The 24,930-nt window shown below is 40.8% G+C and overlaps 1 protein-coding gene across 1 annotated transcript in view; it reads left to right on the forward strand.

Moving 5' to 3' along the window:
* Positions 1–24,930, forward strand: part of LOC124796319 (cytosolic non-specific dipeptidase) — a 176,408-nt gene that overhangs the window by 86,549 nt on the left and 64,929 nt on the right. Inside the window, exon 2 of the mRNA XM_047260449.1 lies at positions 16,939–17,113. Coding sequence (XP_047116405.1) covers positions 16,939–17,113 — 175 coding nt within the window. The remainder of the gene's footprint in view (positions 1–16,938; positions 17,114–24,930) is intronic.

A 24,930-nucleotide genomic window follows, 5' to 3' on the forward strand; every position in this document is an offset into this window, starting at 1 on the left:
TGCCAAAAGACAGCTCACAGAAAGTATAAAATATGCCAAATGGAACTGGTGCACTTGAACTCGCTATGAAGTTTCCAGACTGTTACATAACTAAACAGACTAATATTTCCATGGAATACTGCATTATATTTCCAAAATATTGAAAAACCTGATCATTTAAACTAGATTTTCCTTGCTTCGAGATTAACTGTAGTCCCTTATAGATTAGTCTGTTTTGCATTTTTTTTAATTGTGGAAACTACACTAATACAACAAAGGTCTTTTTTACCGCTGCAAGGAACAAGCTCCAACCGCTCGATTAGTCTGAACTTTTGAAGTACCGATTTGCACACTTCCTGATAAAGACTAATCAGGGTACGTCGTTCAAAAGGACAAAACCGGGGGCACACGCTGAGGCAAATCGTAACTGAACCACGTTTTTGCCACTCCCTCGTAGGAAACACTGACAATAACGTCCAGTAGATTGTGTAGTTCGTATTGGGCAGGAAGTCGTCTCGCTTAAGACGTCCGGAGGATAAGGAGTAGTGTTTACTTGCTTGCTACCATCCCAGGGGTGTGCACGTCTCGTGATAAGCAGATGTAGTAGACATTAAACATGGATATGAGAAGTGCTCGTGTAAGCACATTGTAGACAATGCAATGAGTAAGGGGAAAATAATTACTAAAGAGCCTATCCGTTAGGTCGTACAGGGTGACAGCAATTGAAAACGCAAGAGAATCGGCTTGAAATTTTCCAATTAAAGAACATGGGGACTACCAGTCTGGTACGAAATGTACACGTACAGCAAACGATTATCGAGAGTTTTCGAAAACTGTAGAAACTGAGGTTCTCTAAAATAGTTTTCCAATATGATCACTTCATCAATCACGAAAAGTATTTGGTTCTGAATAGACTAAGAGCTCAACGTTTTATTTTGTTGACACTTTAGCATTTACGATTAAACACTAATTTGAGCGATAAAAAAGAAAACAATTTCACATTTCCTAGCATGCAATTTATCTGTTTCTGTTCGATCAATGTAAGTAATGCTGCATCCACGAGCACTAAATTATAGGGGGGAGGGGGGGGGGGGGCGGGCGGACTCCTTGTTTGCTAAACTAGATGTAATTTTATCAGGCTTTTAATTTGTAAATGTTCTGAAACTTGAATTTTATGTATCGTGAAAATGAGCTTGTCGCAGTGTAGCGGAACTTGGCAGAACTGCTATATTTTTAACCATCTGCTAAGTTTTATATACAATTACAAAATTTAACATGTGCATAGGCCTACCTTGTAAAGAAGTAAATCCAGACGCCAAATTACTCGTTCAAGCATCTGTCTAATTCACAAAAGAAGCAATCATATACGAGAATTACACCGCCACCAGTGCTACCTTCACAAAAACTTTGCCAATAATGTGCAGCAGTACTCATTCTTGCAGAGGAGCGAGGAGCTGTGGGGGATCAAAGGGATGTGTCATTGTCTCCTATTTATTAAATTCTGTATTTAAAATAGGTGCCAATAAATATTAAAATATTAATATTGCCAGTCAAGGGCCTTAGAAGTAGTTACTATTGTTAGTACGGGGAAAGAAGTCCGCCCGGCTTATTCTCTATCTCTGTGTGTGTGTGTATGTGTGTGTGTGTGTGTGTGTGTGTGTGTGTTGACCACTGCTAACAGTTCGCTAATGCTGTCAACAATCGGAAACAGACGACAGCCGACCTTCAATGTTATTCTATGTTCCTTGCTTCAATGTTCCAAGTTGTGCCGACATGGGACGACATGGTATATTGAGTGAGGGGCAAACTATAGCTGGCAGTATTTGAAAAAGGCACAATAAAATTCAAACAGGACGATACCACTGCACCCACAATAAAAGGTCACCTCAAGTGGTTTTATGGGGAGGAATGTAGAAGCATCCTGTCTTTCAAGGCAAAGTGTCGGTGCCACAGAAGCATCTCGTACAGAACCGGAAACTTACGTTCAACGCTACACAGTTCGAGCGAAAACTGAAGTACTTGGTTCCAATTTCAATACATCACAAAGATTGGCCGCATTGGAAGAAGGATGATTATGACGTACAGCGACTATTACCGAGTGGCTTCTATCGCGTAACTGGAAACTGCGTTGTCGACTACGATACATACAGTCTCGTCATGCACTTTATCTACCACTATTATATCGCTTTTGAATGAAATAAATTGATAATTTTTAGATTAAGGACTAAATAAAAATTGGATTAGACTGTATGCTGTGGAACAGTGTTTAGAAAGCTTCAGAGGTAAATTTTTCCCTCCATGAACTGTTTCCCGATTTCTTCCCACAGAACCCCGCAATTTCCCTGAAAAGGGACATTTTTAACCAAGGTGGAAACGCTGGTATAAAACCAGCCTCTGCAATTTCGTCCAGACGAGTGCTGAAAAGCAAAGATAGAAACGGTTCTCTTGGCCATACTATTTCCGATAATTTACATAATTGGCGGGATAGAGAGATCACCAGTCGGAATTAAAACTTTTGATATAGAAAAGCAAACTTAAAAGTTGGAGTTACCAGTAGAAGAGTGCTAAAACGTTGATTAAAAACAGTTTATAATAAAAATGATAAGTCAGATCCAAACAATTACAGAGGCATTTCGCTAGTACCAGTTACATACAAAATTTTCTCTAAGGTGCTATTAAACAGACTAGAACCACAAGCAGATCTGCAAATTGGGGAATACCAGGCAGGCTTCAGAAAAGGGAGATCATGCATCGAACAGATCTGGAACTTGAGAACACTTTTGAAAGTCAGACAGGCAAGAAACACTGTAGTTACCTTTGTGGACTTTAAAAAAGCATATGATTCCATAGACAGACAGACACTCTTTGATGTGCTGGAAGAATATGGTATCGACAGAAAAACCAGGGCACTTATACAACAGACGCTTACAGACACTACCTCCAAGATTAAGTTCATGGGAGAAATTTCGGAACCCTTCCACATACACACAGGTGTCCGACAAGGAGACGGGCTCTCACCAATCCTGTTCAACATGGTGTTAGACAAAATTATCAAGCAGTGGGAGGAACAAGTTAAAGGGATACAGCTGGGAAGAACACGTGAAACCAAAACAATCATAAAATGTCTGGCATTTGCAGATGATATAGCCATACTCAGCAATAATACACAGGAGGCAAAGGAAGCACTGGAATGCTTGCATGAAATAGCTGCCAAAACAGGTCTGCAGGTATCTTACGAGAAGACACAATATATGGAACGACAGACCAACAATGTACGCACCATGCATACTGTATATGGATCCGTAGAAAGAGTCGAAAAATTTAAGTATTTAGGGGAGTACATACAAATGGGAGGATCAAACAAGGCGGCTAACATGGAACGAACGAAGAAACTCCAGAAGGCATACAAACTCACATGGTCACATTATAATAAGAAAAGCATATCGAGGCAGGCCAAACTTACGCACTACAAAACAGTTGTATTACCAGAAGCATTGTACGCGTCAGAAACAACCACAATTGGAGCATCAGGCATCATAGACACAGAAAAAATAGAACGCAAAATTCTCAGAAAAATATTTGGACCAATTCACAGAGATGGCATCTGGATGAAGCGACCTACCAAAGAGCTGTACCAGCACACTGACAGACTAACAGACGCGATCAGAAAACGCAGATTAACTTTCTATGGGCACATACAGAGAATGGACAACAACCGACTTACAAAGAAAATTTTTGATGTAGTAAACAGCTCAAGCAAGAAAACAAATTGGTATCATGAAATAGACGAAGACTTAAGGCAGATAGGGATCAACAGGCAAATGATAGGAGACAGGAAATACTTCAGAAACAAAGTTAGGAGTGCAAAATTTATTGTAAAGGAGAGAAAGAAGACAGGAACATTATGGACAGAGCAAAGGAAACAGGAGCACAGCCAAAGGATGAAGAGATTTTGGGAAGAGAAGAGGAAGAAAGGAAAGAAGTGAAAATTATCTCATCATGTGATTTTCGAGTTCAAACACTGTCCATAAGGGCAACAATGAAATGAATGAATGAATGAAAAATGCTTAAGTAGTTCGCCCACAATCTTAATTAGAATGATTACACATTTCAAATAAAGACATCAATATTCAGTTTTTATTGACTGTATCTTGAACAGTTATAATACACACATGTAGGGGAGCGGACAAAAATGTGGAAACACCAAAACGTAACAAATTGCTTGCCTAATACGGTGTAGGATAATTGATGGCGTTCAAAACAACTTCCAGTAGTCTCTAAATGGAGAAATACAGATCCCGTATGGGAGGGAATCTTGTACCATTCTTCCTACAAAATAGTGGCGAAGTTCAGGTAACAATGATGGAAGTGGATAGAAATCATGCACGCTTATAACCACGCAATTGGGCGCCCCTAAAACACACACTCAGCAATCATCTCCCCTTCTCTCCAAAGAGACCAATAAAGCTCGGTAACTTTGTGATCTGATGACTGTGGGGACTAAGGGAGATACTACAAAACATCCTCGTACTCACAAAACGACCGGTGTGAACAGCGGTTCTGTTGTCTTGTGAAACAACATCACCGTAGAGGAACAAATATTGTACCATGGGATGGACCTGATCAGCCAAAATGGTCACACAGTCCCTACCAGCAATGCGACCTCACAGAATAACCATGGACACCATAGAATTCCATGATATGGTTGGGCACCTCATCACCAGACCCATTCCATGTTTCACTTTTGGCAACTAGCAGTCTGCATCGTAAGCTTAGGACGGTGTACATCAGAAGTAAACTTGGGCAGCAGTTGGGAAACAATGTGAAACAGGCCTATCCGACCAAATTCGTTTCCATTGCTCCATAGACCAGGTTTTATGGCTTGGTCACCACGTTTTCCTGTTATGGGCATTTGCATCATTGACGTGTGGTCTTGGAATTCCAGCTTGCCTTGCTGTTCCCTGCTTATGGAGCTCCCTTTGTGCTGGTTTGCTGCTGATATGGTTTGCGGGTGCAAGATTGGTCTTCAGTGACTTTTGCACTTTTTGCCCTCATATTTTTCGTCGTCGTCCTCTTCAATGTCCATCCTTCACAGTCACTCAACACACATTTTTCTCCACATTGACTTAGTGGATGATGTTTTTCTGCTTTCCCTGTATGCGGTATAAATCTCAGATATGGTGCCTCTTGAAACACTAAACACTTTGGCTGACTGTTACGGGAACACCCACCATATAAGCACCAGCCGTTTGGCCAAGTTCAAAGTCACAAAGCTCCAATGTAATGCATTCACAACTACACAGAACATTGTTCTGAATGCAACTGACACTTGCAACGTACTGAGGACATTGCACAGATGACGTCTGTGGTAAAGTACAACAGTGCAACCTGCAAGTTTGCCTAGCATCATGTTTGTATGTTCAGGCATACATTTCTCATAGTGTTTCTGTATTTTTGTCCAACCATTGTAGAAGGGACATCAGTTTTGCAGATAATAGTCCCCTCTTTCCAAAGCTGCCATCAAAATTTATGGATGTTTCATTTAATTTAAATTATGGATGAAAAAATAGGATCATGTATTTAAGTCAATACTGTAACCAAGCAAGCAAAAAAAAAAAAAAAAAAAAAAAAAAAAAAAAAAAAAAAAAAAAAATCTCATGGGCTAAGTAGTGTTTACAAGACGTGTCCACACTAAACACCAGATAGTGCCATCCTGATTGTGTAGCGGTCTTGGGTAATTAATGAGGCTGACTTTAATAAGCATCTGGTTCGATTGAATCTCATTAGCTACTTAAGTATACAAATAAACATATAGTTAGTTCATTGGATGTGTCCCTGATGTTTGCTTTTATATGGTTGGCTGGCCTTTTTTGTAGAAAAATTATTACAGTTGTTATTAAAGATATTATGAATGTCCATTACAGATACCTTCTTGTCTCAATAACTAATGAAATATATCCTTTGCGTTGCCAGTCTACATGTCATCTGAATCGTCTTGCTCTACTCTCAAAAGATGATGGATCATACTCCACTGAAAGTTTTGTGGTTTATGTTACATGTGCACAAATGTGTACAAAACTTCAGTGGTGAATGTTATGTCATGTCCAGACCCATGTGAATCCGGTAGGACCACATGCTCTAGCCGGCATCCATCCTATACTGCACCGCACCTCCCTGGCCTCTTGGCAAGTATCTGAACCGCATGCCGGCAAGCGGCCGCACCTACAGCGCTCGCTTCGACTGCTCGCCCTACCAGAAAACCACCTACAGTCTTACAGTGTAAACTTTCACGGCTGGTACTGCTGTCACTTAAAACTTCCGGGCTATTAGGCCGTGGTTGATGTATAAAACTTTCTCCTAATGTTTCCTCTCTGACTGTGGGAGACAAATGGTGAACAGCAACCAAAACTCGAGGGAGCGCTGTTATATAGGCAGTGCAGAGGGCACCACAGTCTATAATACACTACTGGCCATTAAAATTGCTACATCACGAAGATGAAGTGCTACAGACGCGAAATTTAACTGACAGGAAGAAGATGCTGTGATATGCAAATGATTAGCTTTTCAGAGCATTCACACATGGTTGGCGCCGGTGGCGACACACTACAACGTGCTGACATGAGCAACGTTTCCAACCGATTTCTCACACACAAACAGCTGTTGACCGGTGTTGCCTGGTGAAACGTTGTTGTGATGCCTCGTGTAACGAGGAGAAATGCGTACCATCACGTTTCCGAGTTTGATAAAGGTCGGATTGTAGCCTATCGCGATTGCGGTTTATCGTATCGCGACATTGCTGCTCGCGTTGGTCGAGATCCAATGACTGTTAGCAGAATATGGAATCCGTGGGTTCAGGAGGGTAATACGGAACACCGTGCTGGATCCCAACGGCCTCGTATCACTAGCAGTCGAGGTGACAGGCATCTTATCTGCATGGCTGTAACGGATCGTGCAGCCACGTCTCGATCCATGAGTCAACAGATGGAGACGTTTGCAAGACGACAACCATCTGCACGAACAGTTCGACGACGTTTGCAGCAGCATGGACTATCAGCTCGGAGACCATGGCTGCGGTTACCCTAGACGCTGCACACAGACAGGACCGCCTGCGATGGTGTACTGAACGACAAACCTGGGTGCATGAATGGCGAAACGTTATTATTTCGAATGAATCCAGGTTCTATTTACAGCATCATTATGGTCGCGTCCGTGTTTGGCGACATCTCTTTGAACACACATTGGAAGTGTGTATTCGTCATCGCCATACTGGCGTATCACCTGTCGTGATGGTATGGGGTGCCATTGGTTACACGTCTCGGTCACCTCTTGTTCGCACTGACGGCACTTTGAACAGTGGACGTTACATTTCAGATGTGTTACGACCCGTGGTTCTATCCTTCATTCGATCGCTGCGTAAACCCTACATTTCAGCAGGATAATGCACGACCGCATGTTGCAGGTACTGTACAGGCCTTTCTGCAGAGAGAAAATGTTCGACTGCTGCCCTGGCCAGCACATTCTCCAGATCTCTCACCAATTGAAAAGTCTGGTCAATGGTGGCCGGGCAACTGGCTCATCACAATACGCCAGTCACTACTCTTGATGAACTGTGGTATCGTGTTGAAGCTGCATGGGCAGTTGTACCTGTACACGCCATCCAAGCTCTGTTTGACTCAATGCCCAGACTATCAAGGCCGTTATTACGGCCAGATGTGGTTGTTCTGGGTACAGATATCTCAGGATCTATGCACCGAAATTGCGTGAAAATGTAATCACATGTCAGTTCTAGTATAGTATATTTGTCCAATGAATACCTGTGTATCATCTGCATTTCTTCTTGGTGTAGCAATTTTAATGGCCAGTAGTGTATAATGTCGGCTACGAGATTATCCCCGGTATTGCCAAAAGTCTTGATTGAAAGTAATCGATCACCAGGAAGCTGATATGAAATAAATCTACATGTCATCTGAATTGTTTTCCTCTGCTCTCAAAGTTGATGTATTATGCTCCACTGAAAGTTTTGTGTTTTTTGTTATACGTGCACAAATGAGACGAGTAGTGTCATATCGAAACATTGCATTATTATGCACGTATGTATAGAGAGGCTATTGAGATTCATAAACACTACAATAATTTTAACAGAAAAGAGGTGTTAAATTAGACAAAATTTGGATGTCAACATTGCAGCGTAAGAATTATGATTGATTACTTTCTGTCGAGAATGTTGACAATACCAGTGATAATATTTTTTAAATTTTTATTGGCTTCTAGCATACAAACTTTTTAGCCATCACAAATAAATGCACTGACACACATAACAAGGTAACATTTTTTTCTTCGTCATACATACTGTTTAGAGCATACATTCATATGTTTTCAGATCAATCTTATTGTAATCAGATTACAAAACACCGTTGATTGCTAAAAATTTATTTGTTAAGTTCTTTAGTTAAGTTCAATTCATTTTGGATTTTTATATCTTCTTTCGCTAGAAAACGGGATATGGCATCGTATTTACTCCTGGTTGTGTCTCCGAGAATTGGGATCGTGCAAAGGGGCTGGCAGTGACCAGGTCTTAAGGGCTCCTCCAAAAAGACGACTCTGCCTTTCTCACAGCGTCTACACTGAAATAAGATGTGATTTACGTCACCAATTATTTCCTCTTTCACATTGACTGTAGGGTGGCTCCGATACGCCGATTCTATGTAAGTGGGCAAGGAAAGATCCATGATTGAGACGCCTTCTCACAATGGACGTTATGATGTTCCTTGAATGTTTGAAGTTCGCAAACCATGGCTGTCTTGGTATGAATGTCTGTAAGCGTGCATAGCTTTTACCTCTTGTTTGTTGGCTTTTTATTCCAGTCTTCCTGCCATGAGAGAATCGCTTGTTGTTTTACTTTTAGGAGGTATTCTGTGTCTGGGAGTTTAATATCCATAGGTCTTCCCCTGTTTATCGCATCTCTCGCTAATTGATCTGCTTTGTCATTGTATAGAATGCCAGAATGTGATTTGACCCATACAAATTCTATAATTTGGCCAGTCCAGTGATAATCTCTTAGCCGACGTCACGTGATGCGCTGTGGTGCCCTCTACACTACCTATATAATCGGTGCTCCCTTGAGTTTTTGTTACAATTCGCCGTTTTGCGTCTGAAGACGTGTCTTGCAGTTGGAGAGGAAATGTTAGGAGAAAATTTTTTACATCGACAATGTCCTAATAACGTGGAAATTGTAAGTGATAACACAGACAGTCTCTTTACAGTCTGTCGTGTCATATGTACTACTTGTTCACAAAAAGAAGAGCCAGGCCTCCCTAGTTCTGAGTCGTTAAAATTCGGTCCACTTGCTTCAATCGTGTTTAGCGTCCGGCCGCTGCCAACCTCAGTGATGTAATACTGAACTGTGAGTAGCCATTGTAAAGTGACTGGTGAGCTTCGCTACGTTCCTTAGTGAATTTTTACACTGCGTTATGAGTGACAAAGAGATTCCTGGCCCATCGCGGGCAACGCCAAATACTCCATGCACTCCTCAGAGAAGAGCAAAGGGTAGCACACTACGGAGTCGATAAAGAAAAATAATTAGTAATGTCGCTAAATGCTGCGAAGAAGAGAGCAAAAATAAAAAATTGCTCCACCCTCTTTCGCAGCCAATAACACGAACAGTTACTTATACATGGGTGGGCGTCAGTTCCGTGAAAAGAATACGTGGATTTTCTAAAGACAACCCTGGAAAATCACCAGAAACTCCCGGAAAAAATAGGTAAATTTCAGTTCAAATTTTTCAGTGCGACATTGCTTTGAATCTGCCTTACCGTTTGTCTGAACTACTGTAGTCGTTTTGTTTGTATGGTGTGAAATAATTTCTTGTCCTCCAATAGGCATATAAAATTGAGTCTAAAGCTGTAAATTAGTCATATCCACGCAATTCGCTTTTTGTAGCGTAGCGGTTATGGTGCTTGATTGCTGTACCGATGGTGACGGGCCCGAATCCTGTTACACCGCAGTTTTTTTTAATATTAAGAGCAAGGACTGTTATAATCATTTTCACTCAATTCAGTTAAATGTGACTGCATAGTACGGCACCAGGGACTATAACCTACGACACTAACAAACATTACTCTATAAGTGTTTAAAAAAAGTAGATTCTTCACCTAGAACGTCTCCTTGATGCTTCTAACTACACATTCTTACAGTCTGACTCTCTAACCATTTTTTGAAATTCTCTTTTATTTAGGCCAAGATCTACTGGAAAAATTCAGTTGGATAATTTCGACAGGACTGTCGTAAAACAAACAATCGAAGATTTTTGTATGGTCCAGAAGATTGCTCCCAGTCTGAGAACACTTCGTCCTGTACTACAACAAAGATCGGTTGGACGTGGGGTATTACTTCACTGCGGAATATTTTGTTATCCATGGTATTCACATGGCAAAAAGTACAAAATAAGCGGTCTTTACTGCTAGAGCGTGGAGACATTGTTGATTGGCGGTTGCATTTCATTGTGCAAATGAAACATCTGAGGGAAGCAGCCACAGAAATATTCTATTTGGATGAAACGTGGATCGACAGCAATATGACAGTAGGTAAATGTTGGCAGAAGAGTGATATTGTCGGCATTGTGGGTTGGGGAACTTCCTCCAAAAGACTGGTTATTGGAAGCGTTGGATCAAGGAAGGGATTTGTCAGGGAAGCCGAACTAAAATTTTGGGCTAATTCAACGAAAGATGACTACCATGGTCAGATGAATTCAGGAAATTTTGAAAGGTGGTTTTCAAGCATGGTACTCCCGAAACTTCCTCCGAAGTCGGTAATTGTGATGGACAACGCTCCATACCATAACAGGTATGACACCAAAGTGAGGATGTTGGAATGGCTTCAAAATAGGCGTGTCACCTATAATGGGAGCATGAGAAAGCAGGTTCTGTACGCTTTAATACAAGAGCATAAACCTGCTAAAAAAACATGTTATTGACGAAATGGCGAAAGAGAAAGGCCACATGGTTGTACGCTTGCCTCCCAACAATTGTGATCTGAGTGCGGTAGAACTGACATGGGCGAAATTAAAACGGTTGTTTAGGGAGCGCAACATTTCAGGGGACGTATCGAAAGTTAACGTTTTTGCGACAGCAAGTGAATCCCTTTTGTCTGTAACTGCCGATAACTGGGAAGGGTACTGCAGGAAGGTCCAACAACTAGAAGAAGAATATTGGAGGCGTGATGGTGTTGTTGAACTAGCAATAGACATCATTAACACTGCCGAAACGCACAATAGCTACGAACATGAAGCACACACAGAAGAAAGAGTACAATGAAAGTGATTCTGAGTGATTTATTTGAGGGTACAATACAGCGTAACAATTGTCAATAAATTTTCCAAATTTATTGCTTCTTTTTTTATTGCCACAATGTAAGTTTTTCTGCTGGTTCTGTATAATGCCAAATTGTCCAAGAGAGTTGTTACGAAATTAGTAGCAATCATTCAATATGGAACTTTCGATTTCACTTCATAACGGCCAACCGTCGAAATTGCAATATTGGGTTTTACACATAAATAATTTCACGTATCCTGCAATCTCTTATTATGCCGCTGTCCGCTTTTGCGCTAGTATATGCGCAGCATTAACAGTTGCTGCTGCGTCTAATAGATGGCATTGTGTATACCGCTTGGAGCACAACTTTTATGTGGACGCCAGAATGTTGCCAGCACTGTGTAACGTTAGCGCGACTTATTACCTTGCCAATATACTGTGTGCCGGTGGGCGGAGCGTACCTCCTCTATACCCTGCACCCCCCCCCCCCCCCCCCTCAGAATTAGCTCTTCTCTTTGTGAACAAGCAGTACTGTGTGGGTACTTCGCCAATTTGTGTCGTTAGCTGCTGTGGAGTTATTTTGCTGCCCAAAGGTCGGCTGCGATACAGCGTAGGCATGGCATTGTTGCCGCGCGTCGGCCACTGCTGCGTCTGACTCGGCATAGGGCCTTGCAATCGTGAATTGTAATTCGCTCGTGCGTTGAAATTACCCCTGTTGTTTTGGAAATTTCTTTTAAATCTTTTGTTTTTTTCGTTACCTTTACCGTACTCGTTACCTATGGATATGTAATTTTTGCTGTTGTGTGTACCAACCTTGCTGTGTGTTTAAATCACGTTTTGCTGACCGATTTACATAATTATGTTGTTGTGCGTGATTTTCTGTTGCTCTATTGGGTACAGGTCTTTCCTCATAGATTAAGTCGATAGAATCTAGTACTGAAAAAAATATTCAGTGCCATGCTCTGGCATTGTGACTAATTTTTCTCTAATATGCGATGGAAAACGGCTTTTCAAATTTTTTTAACACTTCTACCTGTGCTATTGGGTTCGTCCAGTAGCGTGTCTTGTTCAGGTATTTTTCAAAGTATCCACATAGACTACTGTATTTGCAATTGAATGGTGCAGCGTTGAAAACCTCGCGTCTGAGTCTTTCTTGCACTGCCTCAGACCAGTATTTGTCGAGCAAAGCTCGTTCAAGATGGATATAAGTGCTGCAACGTTCGGCCACTTCAGCTGCCCATAACAGTACACCACTTCGCGTATATCGCATGGCAAATCTGATGTTCTGTGCTTCCGTCCAGTTGCGTGGAAATACATGACGAAAAGCACTAATAAATACTACGGCATTCATTCTTTTACCTTCGGTAGTGAATGTAGGAAATTGTCGATGTCTCAGCAAACCTTCGTCTGCAAAAATAGTTGATAGACTCGTGGCATTTTCGATCGTATTTATGTTGTTATTGTAGTTACCTGTAATTCCGGCTGGTAATTGTTCAGGTATTGGAGTAGTGGGTATGTTTACATTTTGCTATCTATAACTGTCACCGGTACCTGCTGTGGGTTCAAAATGGTTCAAATGGCTCTGAGCACTATGGGACTTAACATCTCAGGTCATCAGCCCCCTAGAACTTAGAACTACTTAAACCTAACTAACCTAAGGACATCACACACATCCATGCCCGAGGCAGGATTCGAACCTGCGACCGTAGCGGTCGCGCTGTTCCAGTCTGTAGCGCCTAGCTCGATCACACCGGCCGGCATCTTGTGTTCAAATTATCAATCTTGGTATTCATATTTTGTTTCATATCGCTGAGATCAGTGTTAATGTTATATAATAACTGCCATAGCAGTGCGTCAGTTTTATTACCCTGGCTGCTGTCAGGTGTACTTCCAAAGTTAATGTTTGTGTTGTGACCAAGTGGTGTTTGTAACGTGTTGTCAAGATTCATATTTCGATCACTCTCCAACGTTTCATTCATGAGCGGTATGTCGCCCTGGGAGATGCGTGACATTGTCTCGTCGGTTGTAAACATTGTGTCGTCAAAGTTATTCTGTTGTGGAGCGTCGCCATCATTTGTCACTCCTGCGACACTCATCTCTGATCTACCATACTTAAAATTTCTGCAATAGGCATGCATGACGCCTGATCTTCATTTGTTCGATCTCGCAGTTCTACGCCATCTTGGCTGATTGCGTTTTCACTATCGCTCTCAATAATGGGCGTATATTTTTCGGCCTTGTAATATGAATTTACAAAAAAATAGAAAATTCACAAAATTTTAAAAATTTCACACGTTAATTATTACACTTGATAAATGTTAATTACGTAATGTCAAAGCCTGGTTTACGTCTATTATGATGTGCAAACTATTGTGTCACAAATCTTTGTTTTACTGACAATATGAATCACACTGTAACAATAGTTAATAAACACTACTCACGACCTGTGCCCAGAAGTCGTGTCACGGTCGCCAGTTGTGATATACAAAAAAAAAAGATGTAATTATGCTTATCTTAATTTTTATTTGACGATCAGATTTCGCTGACCTAGTTGAAGCTGCAGGCAGCAGAGCACTCCGGGAACATCGGCGCTTGTAATAATCACGAAAATTCTCTTCCTGTAATTTTCCTCTTCACTTACTTCAATAAAAATACTTGATACTGTTTTTCCATATAATGTTATTCAAGCACACATATGATACATAGAACTCACAATACTTCATATCTAAAATCGCACGTCTTCACCATTCTTCTACATACGAGTGTGTGTGTAAAATTGAAGAAAAAAAAAACTGTACAATAGTTGACTGTTTTTTTCGTTCATTTGTCTGCGCCTTACCGCGCGCCTTCATAATTAACGTCTTTGCCAACCCTCTGGTTACTCAGTGCTTCACTTTTTGTTTTTTAATAAATCTTAATTTTACGGCATCCTGGGGCCTTCATCATGTACTTATACATACAATATCTCACTATCAACAATACCCAGAAGTCCAGTAAGATCAAGAGCCCATATTGTGCTAAAACAACCACTTACTCAATTAAAATGTTAACATGGACTGTTATGTGATGTTACATTCTACATTCTTCTTATTAGAATTTTCAGGTCCAGGTTTCTTTACGGATGCAGCCAGGAGTTGTCATATTGTCTGCTCTGATATATTTTTACACAGTCTGACTTGGTTAGTTTTAGGACTATGTGGAATGTAATACGAAATATTTACAACTGGAAGACTTGGAAATCATGTGGGATATTTCAGTGCAAATCTGCAGGTTTTATACTGCCCAGAATGTAGCCACAGTTGGATTTCTTGTCATCAGTTGAAACTTTGATTGTCATTGAACACAGACACTCGTCCGTGAATGTTTTTATAAGCCGGCCAGAGTGGCCGAGCAGTTCTAGGCACTTCAGTCTGGAACCGCACGAACACTGCGGTCGCAGGTTCAAATCCTGGCTTGGGCATGGATGTGTGTGATGCCCTTAGGTTAGTTAGGTTTAAGTAGTTCTAAGTTCTAGCGGACTCATGACCTCAGAAGTTAAGTCCCATAGTGCTCAGAGCCATTTTTTTGTTCTTATAAACTGGTCACAACAGAAACACCAAGAACCCAATACTTATTAGATGCTAATAGAAAATGGAAAGGATTCATACTGTATTGAGCTAGACTATCAGTATCACACAGTTTGATGGAATACTGCCCACTGATGCCAAGACCCAGTTGATGGATGACAATTGCAATGTATTTGATTGTATTTAGTGTCCAATATGATGACCAATCTTACTGCAGTCCATTTCTGGCACCCTAATCTCAATGTGTTGATACTCATGCATTAGTTAACATGATTCAAATAAGGGCAACACACTGCAAGAATGAGCCTGCATCCTACTGTTCAATGGTGTGATTCTTCAAAACATTGTGAAAATGTGTCTTTGTTTCATGCTCTGTGCCTACTTGTTTTCAGTATGGATGATCAAACATACTTGATATATTTTCTTTATAGAAGTAGTTTATTTTTAATTGTTTATAAATTCTATGGAGATTAATAAAAATCACACACAGGGTGTGTCTTCTAAGAATCATTAGGTACATTCTCTCTGGTGTTTTGGCAGATATTTGGAGTTTCTGCGATGTAGAACTGGAAAGTCCTCCGATGTATAACTAGAAACAGCCCAAACAAATATTGATCATCACACCTTTCCTATGACACCCAGTGTTGACAGAAAGCATATTTAAAGCTGAATTTTACATGCTCTTTTGATAATAGCAGTCTAACGTTAGTCGAGGGCAATAGTCATTTAATCATTATGTATTCACAGGGTAATAAAAATGAAGAATAACAAGTACTCCAGCATTCGCCCTGGCCTGTGCTGTCTGTTACTGTCTGCAGCACTACTGGTTTACTGCTGGAATACTGGTTATTCTTCGCATTTTACTGTCCCTCTGAAGGCGTAATGATAACATGAGTATCGCACTACACTGATCTGGAATCACTCTATTGGATGGGAAAGTAAAATTCCACCTTAAAAATAATTTTATTTGTAACAGCAAAACAAACCGACTCTTCCTGTCGACACTGGGCATTATGTGACTGAAATGATGAGCAGTATTTTTTTGGGCTGATTCAAGCTGCACATTGCAAAAACGAAATTGGAAATATTTGCCACAACAACAGAGAAAGTGCGGCCAACAACTCTTAGAAGAAACACTCAGTATATATGATGACCGAAAATGAAGTACTATTAACTTACCCTTTTACTTATTTTTCACAGTGGGATCAATGGATGTGTTTTGAGGTGATAGGGTCAAAACTGGTATGAAGAGCACAGTAATACTTTTTGTTGTGTTAACAGATCCATATAAGTTTTTATGTGCTGTTAAACGGTAGTTTTAATTATGTGACTGTAAATTACATTTTGAAAAAAGAAAAGAAAAAAAAAGAAAAAAAAGTGCAACCGTACTAATGCAGTACAAAGTATGTGGGTGATATATATTGAATTAAATGTTTTGGTGTCCGGCTAGACTTGAGGCCGAATATATTCTGAAAGTAATAATGAAAAAGCCGAAATAGACAATGTTAGTGTCAATAGCAACAGATCCATTAGTTTTTAAAGTACATGATTACTGAACATACGTAAAGAGCATTTCAGCTTTCAAATCAATTCATTCATTTATTTTCTTCTTGAAACTGGCTAAGGATGTACATATAGCTGTTATTGTGCTCTCAGCTATTTTTCAGAAATTTTGTAATCCAGATCTTTGCATTCTAATTGGTGACTGCACTTCCTCAGTTCCATAAAGTATCTTGTAATATAAATTGAGAAAGAAGAGATCATGCAATGACATTATATTTAATGGAAACTACTTCTTATACATACGTCATGTTAATTTAAAAATATGTGCCAGGAGTGCATCTGAAAATGGGGACCATACTTGCGTTCATTCAGTAGAAAAAGGTTCAGCTAGCCATTCAGATTCTGGTTTTCTATGATTTGTCTAAAATGGGCATTGATATTTATTTGAATAACTTGTTACGATTGTCATTCTTGCACTACTTCAAAAATAAAATTATATATATATATATATCATTACATTATATTTCCCACTTTGTATCTAGAGAGAATATGTTTTTGAAAGAGTCTTATTATTTCTCCAGTCACATAGATGCAAATAAAACCAAGTATATTGAACGCCTGAGAGAAGCTGTAGCCATTAAATCTGTGTCAGCATGGGAACACACGAGAAATGACATTGTAAAAATGGTTCATTGGACAAAAGAAAGACTAGAAAAGTTAGGTGCAGAAACAGAACTCCATGATGTTGGTACACAGGTTAGTATCCTCTAATTTTGTATGTTCATTTTGTAAATGAATTAATTACAGCAAATTTCATCTAGGTTGGGGATGCCAGCACTTCACATTTTTGCCTATTACTTTCTTATTACTGGTAGGAAAAGTTATGCAATGCATTATTCTTTGCTTCCTGCATGTTTATAAAATGTAGACCTGAATTCTGGTACAGTTCAAGGTTTTTTTTTTAAAATAATTGTGTGATATTGTTTGTAATTAGTATGTAGGTAACCACAATTTTGTATTTTTAGCAGTTGACCCTATAGTTGCATACATGTCTGTTGTGTTCCCTGACCCAATGAAACTTTTCAAAATTTGTTGGTTTCCATAATCTTGTTCAGCTACTGTCATAGAGGCCCTATGATTCACTTGTGTGACATGTTTCTAAAGCATTTGTCTTTTCTTGCAGTACAATTTATCATATCCTAGCTATGAGAACTTGAGATGGACTAAAATATATCTTTCAGTTATCAGTCAAGAGTTTCATTTAATAATTGTACCACAAGAATGAGGGAGAATAGTATTATTTGAGGATCAATATTATGTGGTATGAATAACAGCTAAAATAATATTATGTCATATAATTTACAATAAAATTTGGCAGATATTCAGTGTGATGTATTTCCTTAAGGGTTCACAATGTTATGTTTTCCTCACATATTTTCACTCACTTTTTCCTTTTGTATGTTTATCAACTACAGGCTCTATGTTGTGAGTTCTTTGACTGTATTTTTTTCTCATAATTTCTATTCATGAATCAGGTGTCTTTGACATGTCAGTAACTATAGCATATCTTCAAAAGTGACTATTACGCTGCAATTCTTATTTAGCTTTTTCGGATCTTTCCTTCTTTGTTGTGAGGGGATTTCTAAGGGTAAGCTACACAGAATTATGGCAGACCAGGTAACATTTATTGACTGCTAGAGAGTGACTTAAGAACATGACACTATTTTTCAACAGTCACCAAGGCTCTGTAACCAATAATAGGAATGTTCTACCAGTTGTTCGCCCTATTAAAGATAGAAATTCACTACTTCTTCATGGAGCCATTTGAGAACACTGTGTGAATGTTCTCATCACTGAAAAATCTCCTCCTTATCAGCATCACCCACATCTGTGTGGCTTTGGTAAAATTATTAGCACCATTTCACAACAGCTGGATGCCACATTGCATTTAGTCCATATACCCCATAATTTCATGGTGGATGTGTGTACAATTTAAACATTTTGTTCACAAGAACTGTACTGCACTACATACTTCAACTTTGGAATATGTTTCTAGTTTTTGCTCCATTTCAATCCCATACTCATACCATAGCAGAACTGTGTCTATAGGCAACCTCGAACATGTAATCACTTCTGGCATTGTGCCACTCCTATTGCATTACGATCTTAACATGAGATGACATGTTTAACTAACTTTTTGAAGCCCCCACCTACTTGTGCATTTATCTGCAATGTTAGCTGTCTTTGTATCCAGTTATTTTTCTCTTCAGTTTTTTCCTTAGAAATTGAAACTTGAAGCTTTGGTCAGAAAAGTGTGAGATGTGTACTGTGAATTTTTTTTCATTTGGTTAATTATGGTGTATGTAATTGTAATACTGGAGACTACACGTTCAAATTGCCCAGGTTCACTACATCATAAAAAGACAGAAATGAGAATGCCAGGAATGGTATGTTGCTATCATTGTGCCGCATACCCCACCTTCACAGGTTTGGGCAAAGATTCGATGCCTGTATGGACACCGGTCCACTGCAGGTGTATGTAATATTTCTGTGAATGGTGTTGTCTTCATTGGCCCGGATGCTGTCGCCAAACATTTTGCTTTGCATTATGCTTGAGCCTCTGCATCTGAGAATTATCAGCCTGCAATTTGTGTTCTCAAAAAGCTGGTGGAGTGAATGCACTTACCAGTTATTATATTTTACCTGGAACCATGTTATGTTCCATTCTGTGGGTGGGAATTTCTCATTGCCCTAGCTCTTTGTCCTGATATGGTTCCAGGGCCAGACCACATCCACATCAAAGTGCTCAAATACTTACCGGTGGATTGCCAATGTCACATCGTTGTCTTGGGGTCTTTTGGCTCTGTCCCAAGGTGACTTTTGTCGAGGTTGCTGCAATTTGATCTGCCTGGAGTCCTCTATCAGGTCAGGTTTTCCCTGGCACCAGCATCTTATCACTGTTTTCTTTGACTGCAAAAGGCTTATGACACCACATAGCATCACAACATCCTCACTACCTCATATAAGTGCGATCTTTGGGGACCACTCCTAACTTTTTTGTGGAACTTCTTGTCCCACCATACTTTCTGGATTCAAGCTACAGGAGAACAGGGTCACCCAGAGCTCTACATTGAGTATGGCCCTTTTAATAGTGGTTATCAATGGTCTAGCTGCAGCTGTGGGGTCTTCTGTGTCATCCTTCCTCTATGCAGATGACTTTTACATCTACTACTGCTCCTGAACTGTTGGTGACACTGAATGCCAACTGCAGGGTGCAATACAAAAGGCACAGTCCTGAGCTTCATGCCCTATAAAAGGCACAGTCCTGAGCTTTCAGTGGGTTTTTCACTGCCAGGACATGTGTCTTACATTTCTGTTGCCATTGTACTGTCCAACCCCAACCAGAACTCTGCCTTGATGACCAAGTGTTCAGTGTGGCGGAGTCTTGTTGGTTTATGGGATTGGTCTTTGATGCCCAAGTGACATGGTTTTACCATCTTTGACAACGTAAATGAACATGCTTGTCACATCTTAATACTTTTTGCTGTCTCAGTAACATCAGCTGGGGCACAGATCGCTCTACTCATTTGCAGCTTTACCAAGCTCATATCTCATCCTGTCTTGATTCTGGGAGCCTGACATATGGCTTGGCATCACCTTTCAGCATTGTGGACCCAACACACGGTTGCGGAATCTGACTTGTGACAGGTGCTATTCAGATTAGTCCTGTGAACATTGTACTCCTGGAAGTACTCCAGGTTCCCTCCCCTAAAGATACGGCAGCAACAACACCTGCTGAGCTATGTGATACAAACTCACCGCTCCACTGAGCTTAGAAACTGCTGGGTCCTTTCTACTGGTAGGCAGACCTACCTCCCACAACAGAGGCTGAGGACGTCACAGTCGTAGTTTGCATACAGAGTCTCTGCCCTGAAGTTCAACTTCCCCCACTATCACCTCTCGTCAGGGAGAAATCGTCTGTGCCCCCATGGTGTGTACCACATCCTTGGATATGTCTCAGGGGACACCAGGCTGCCGTTGCTAAATGGTGTGGCTTGACTCCTACCCTTCCCACTTTTCTAATTCTTATTAGTTTACATCTGTTGTTGTTTTACTGAGATTTGTTCCTTTTCTTGTGGTAATGGCAGGTGTGGAAGCACTGGTCAGATGGAGAGGTTGCATCTCCCATTGCATAACATGTCCCAGGGGCTCCAGCTACTTTCTGTGCATGGGAGCTTTCCCACTTTCACACTTTTACCCCTCTGTCAACTCTTCTTGCTCCTATCTCTTGGTTTTCTTGATTCTGTGATACAATCAGGTTCATTGGTATTCGTTTTTTTTTTTTTTTGTTTCATTCCTCTCTGGGGAGTATTCCTGGCTTGACACACAAAGGATTTAGGGACCTATGACCTTGTTGGTTGGTCAGTCAAACACCATCATCCGTAACCATTAATTTGAGTGAGAGGCCCCTGACACCTATTAAGTCAGAAGAAAGAAAGAAAGAAAGAAAAATATTATGACTGCACCTACTGCTAAAATGGTTTTAACTTCACACCCAAAATCCAGCATGGTAGCCAATCTGCCATGGTGTGGTCATCATGTACCCTCATGTTCATAGCCCTCTGTCAACTTATAGGTTGCACTGTTGATGCCTGAGCTATAACCTTCCCAGTATGCTAAAGAGCAGGTGCCTGTCCAAGCTGGGGCACTGGGACTCTGGGCAATGGTACTATGCCAAGTACCATTTTAAATGGTGGAGTCACACCCACGGTGACAGCTTCTGATGAGAGTGAATTATATTAGGGCAGATGATCTACAGTGAATTGGTCATCTGACAGATTGAAAGCAAGATTTTAATTCAGGGGCTTACAACCTGATGATGAATCTGTCTTGGGCCTCACCATGGAAGGGATAATCAGGTGAGGAGAAATTGAGGTGGACCATTTGCTCAGTTCTTGGTATCCTCTGGAACTGATGGAAGAAATTTTTTTTGAACACCAAAGCCATTGTTTTGGTTGAAAATATTGAGGACAGGTTCAGAGGAGTTGCTGCAGTAGAGGAAATGAGAACTGGAACTCTGTTGATCAAAACTTTGAATGCTGAACAATCACAGGCAAATTATGCCTTGAATGCTCAAGAATAAACAAGTGGCCATCTTTCCTCCTAATAAACTCAACATGATTCAGGGTATCATCATCCACTGGGACCTAATGCTAAAAACAGATGAAGAAGTGCATGCTAAACTAGAGCTGCATGGAGTATATTTTGTTTGTCACTTTCATAGAGGACCTAAGGCTAATAGAGTGGATGCTGGAGCTTTCATCCTAGTCTTCGATGGCTTATAGATGTGAGGTCAAGCCCTATTTTCGTCCTCCTGTGAGATGTTTTAGGTGCAGAAGATTAGACATATGTCCTCCTGCTCTTCTATTAAGGCTACTTGTAGGAAGGACAAAACATTAGGAGATCCCTTTCAGACAATCTCCTGCATATGTAAACTGCCCAGAACACCACCCCTCTCATTCGCTGACATTTTCAGTTTTGTAAGAGGGAGAGGAAAACCCAGGAATATGAAACACTTGACCTCCTGTCATATCAAGATGCTAAGAAAAAATTTGAATGACTCCACCCAATCAATATGATGTCAAACTTTGCACACATTGTGTCAAAGTCCACTCCTAGTGTGATGATCAGGTCTCAAACAGTAACTCCCATCTCTAGCCCTGTGTCAGTGCCTGTTTCTCAGTTAGGGGAGTTGACACCAACTCCCTCCACCCACAGACCCACAGCAATGGTGGTAGACACCCCATTAGTGCAGCTGGAGATGCCTTGTCCTCCTCTGTCATCACCAGGGGAAAGAGCACCTCCCAAGATGCCTCGCTCCCACAATAAAACAGACCACCAGTCTACCACCAAACAGTGGCTGGAAGAGCCACGTGCATTGGGTCATAATGAAGAATGGGCCACTTCTGTTCCAGAAGTCAAGACAGTAAAATCCTCACAAAAACAGAAACCATGCAGCGAGTGACAAGAAGGAAAAATTCGAAGTCAAATTGAGCACTGCTGCTGTGGTCAGTCTGGTCCCCACCACTCACGAGGTCAAGCCTTTGAATGCTGATGAAGAATCATACGTTCAGGTGGAGTTTGACTCAGCAGCAAAGTAATATAATTTCTTGTTTCCCCTTCATTGCTCAGATCCCACTCTGACATTCCTTAAGTGGAACTGCAGTGACTACCATCATCACCTGGCAGAACTCCGTCAATTAATGGCTACGTACTCCGCAACTGATGTGGCATTTCAAGTAAAATGGTTCTCAGAAATCCATACTATTAAAAATTACAAATCCTACTGTAAAAGTTGTGTTAACACTGTGAGAAGTCAGTATGCTCATACGCTCTTGACATTTCAGTGAGCAGGTGCCACTAACCTCTGCATTAGAAGCTGTGGCTGGACATGTCTACCTGGCAGTTAGGGTAACAGTAAGTAACATCTGTCTACCCCCAAACAGGTGCATACCATATCATGAGCTGGTAGATTTAGTGGAACTTCTGCCTCCAATCTTCCTCCTACTGGGGGACTTAAGTGCCCTCAATCCTCTGTAGAGCAGTCAAGCTACATCTAGCAGGGACCAAGTAATGGAGCTATTGATTTCAGAACAGGAGGTCTGCCTACTTAACACTGGAGCTGCATGCAACACATTTCAGTGTGGCCTGTCAAATATGCTCATATGCTCAGCCATAGATATTACAGTCTGTAGCCCAAGCATCTCACCCTTGATCCAGTGATATGTCCCTGGTGACCTCTGCAACAGTGACCTCATGGATGTCACTCTCTCTTTCTCAAACCACTGATCAGTGGACATGCATCACTGTCCTTGTTGGTCACTTCAGAAAACCAATTGGCAAGCTTTTTTTCTCCAAAGCTAGTTTCGAAACCAGCAAAGAGAAGGATATTGAAGGAGTGATATAAGACACTAATGACGTAATTATACAATTATACAGGCTGTGGAAACGATGATACCGCATACTCCAGCCCTTTCCACTGGAAACTTGTGCAGTGATGCTCCAAAGAAATAGCTACACTACCAGAGAATGTTGAAGTTCACTTGAACAACATAAATGTCATCCTTCTACAGAGCATTTAATAGCATTCATCAAGTGAAGTCATGGTTTCTAAAAAAAAAAAATGGGAGAGAGAGAGAGAGAGAGAGAGAGAGAGAGAGAGAGCAGGGGCGACAGGAACAGTGTGTATCATCTATCAGAGCCAACATCCCATCTTCTCAAGTATGGACTAAACTCTGTCGCTTCTGTGGCCACACACCATCTGCAGTAGTTCCTGGTATCTCCCTCAATGTTGACATCAGTACTGATCCCGAAGTCATTGCTGAATGCTTCATGGTAATTTTGCTGAAGTGTTTGCGTGCAGTAACTACCATCCTATTTCCCTGACCCACAAACACCTGGCAGAGCAAAACTGCATATCCTTCATGCACAAGGCCTCAAATAATACAATGTTCCATTTAGTGAATGAGAGTTTGACAGCACTTTAGCAGAGTTTGAGAAACAGCCCATGGTCCGTGTAAAATCCACAATCAAATGCTTAAACATCTTAGCAGTGACAGCATAAAATTCATCCTCAGGTTTATCAATCATATTTGGTGGGAAAGGCCACCACATCCCAATGGTATGGCAGTATTATTTATCGTATCCCAAAAATTAAAAAAAAAAAACCTCAAATTTTGACTAATTATTGACCACTTTCTCTTATAAATGAGCTGTGTAAATTTTTCAAAAGAGTGGTCAATTGATGACTGTTGGTGCCTGGAAGCCAGAAGGCATTTATCACAACTTCAGAGCAGTTTTTGAGCATTGCATCCACCTGAAACCTGCAGTGCGCAGTGGTTTCGAACATGACCAATACCTGATTGCTGTTTTCTTTGACCTACTCATTTTATCCTGAATTTTCTATCACTCTGACTTTTTCAATTCTGAATAGGTTCAACCCGTAGCAGCCAATATGTACAGGAAACTGGGGCCCTTGGGGGATTAGCTCTGAGTGCAACCATCTTCACCACTGCAGTCAATGGTATTGTGACTGCAGTAAGACCCACTGCATGTGGCCAATTTCTACCTGTATTACAGCTCTATGTTATTACGCATTGCAGCGCGTCAACTTCCGGGAGCCATAGAGAAAGTATGTAATGGGGACCTGAAGTATGGACATTAATTTTCTGCCATTTGTGTCATAGAGATTTTTGACTGGGGACTGTGCATCTGCACCCAGAACTTTTTATTGTAATGATGTACTTTAGTTTTTGAATGTTTCAAATATGACAATAAGTTAACATGGTTATCATATGTCTGCCATCTCAAGGAAAAGTGTATAAGGAAACTTAATATCCCCAGATTTCTCAGCAACACCTCCTGCGAAGGAGTGGGAGGGGGAGGGGGCAATATAGACTGCACAGTTCTTCCATGATTCTACAAAGCTTTGATTTCTTCCTGCTTGGACTATGGATGTTGCTTACAGGTCAGCAGCATCATCAGTACTGAGCTTGTTAAACCTTGTCCACCAC

The sequence above is a fragment of the Schistocerca piceifrons genome, chromosome 4 (genome assembly GCF_021461385.2).
Source record: "Schistocerca piceifrons isolate TAMUIC-IGC-003096 chromosome 4, iqSchPice1.1, whole genome shotgun sequence".
NCBI classification, from domain to species: Eukaryota; Metazoa; Arthropoda; class Insecta; order Orthoptera; family Acrididae; genus Schistocerca; species Schistocerca piceifrons.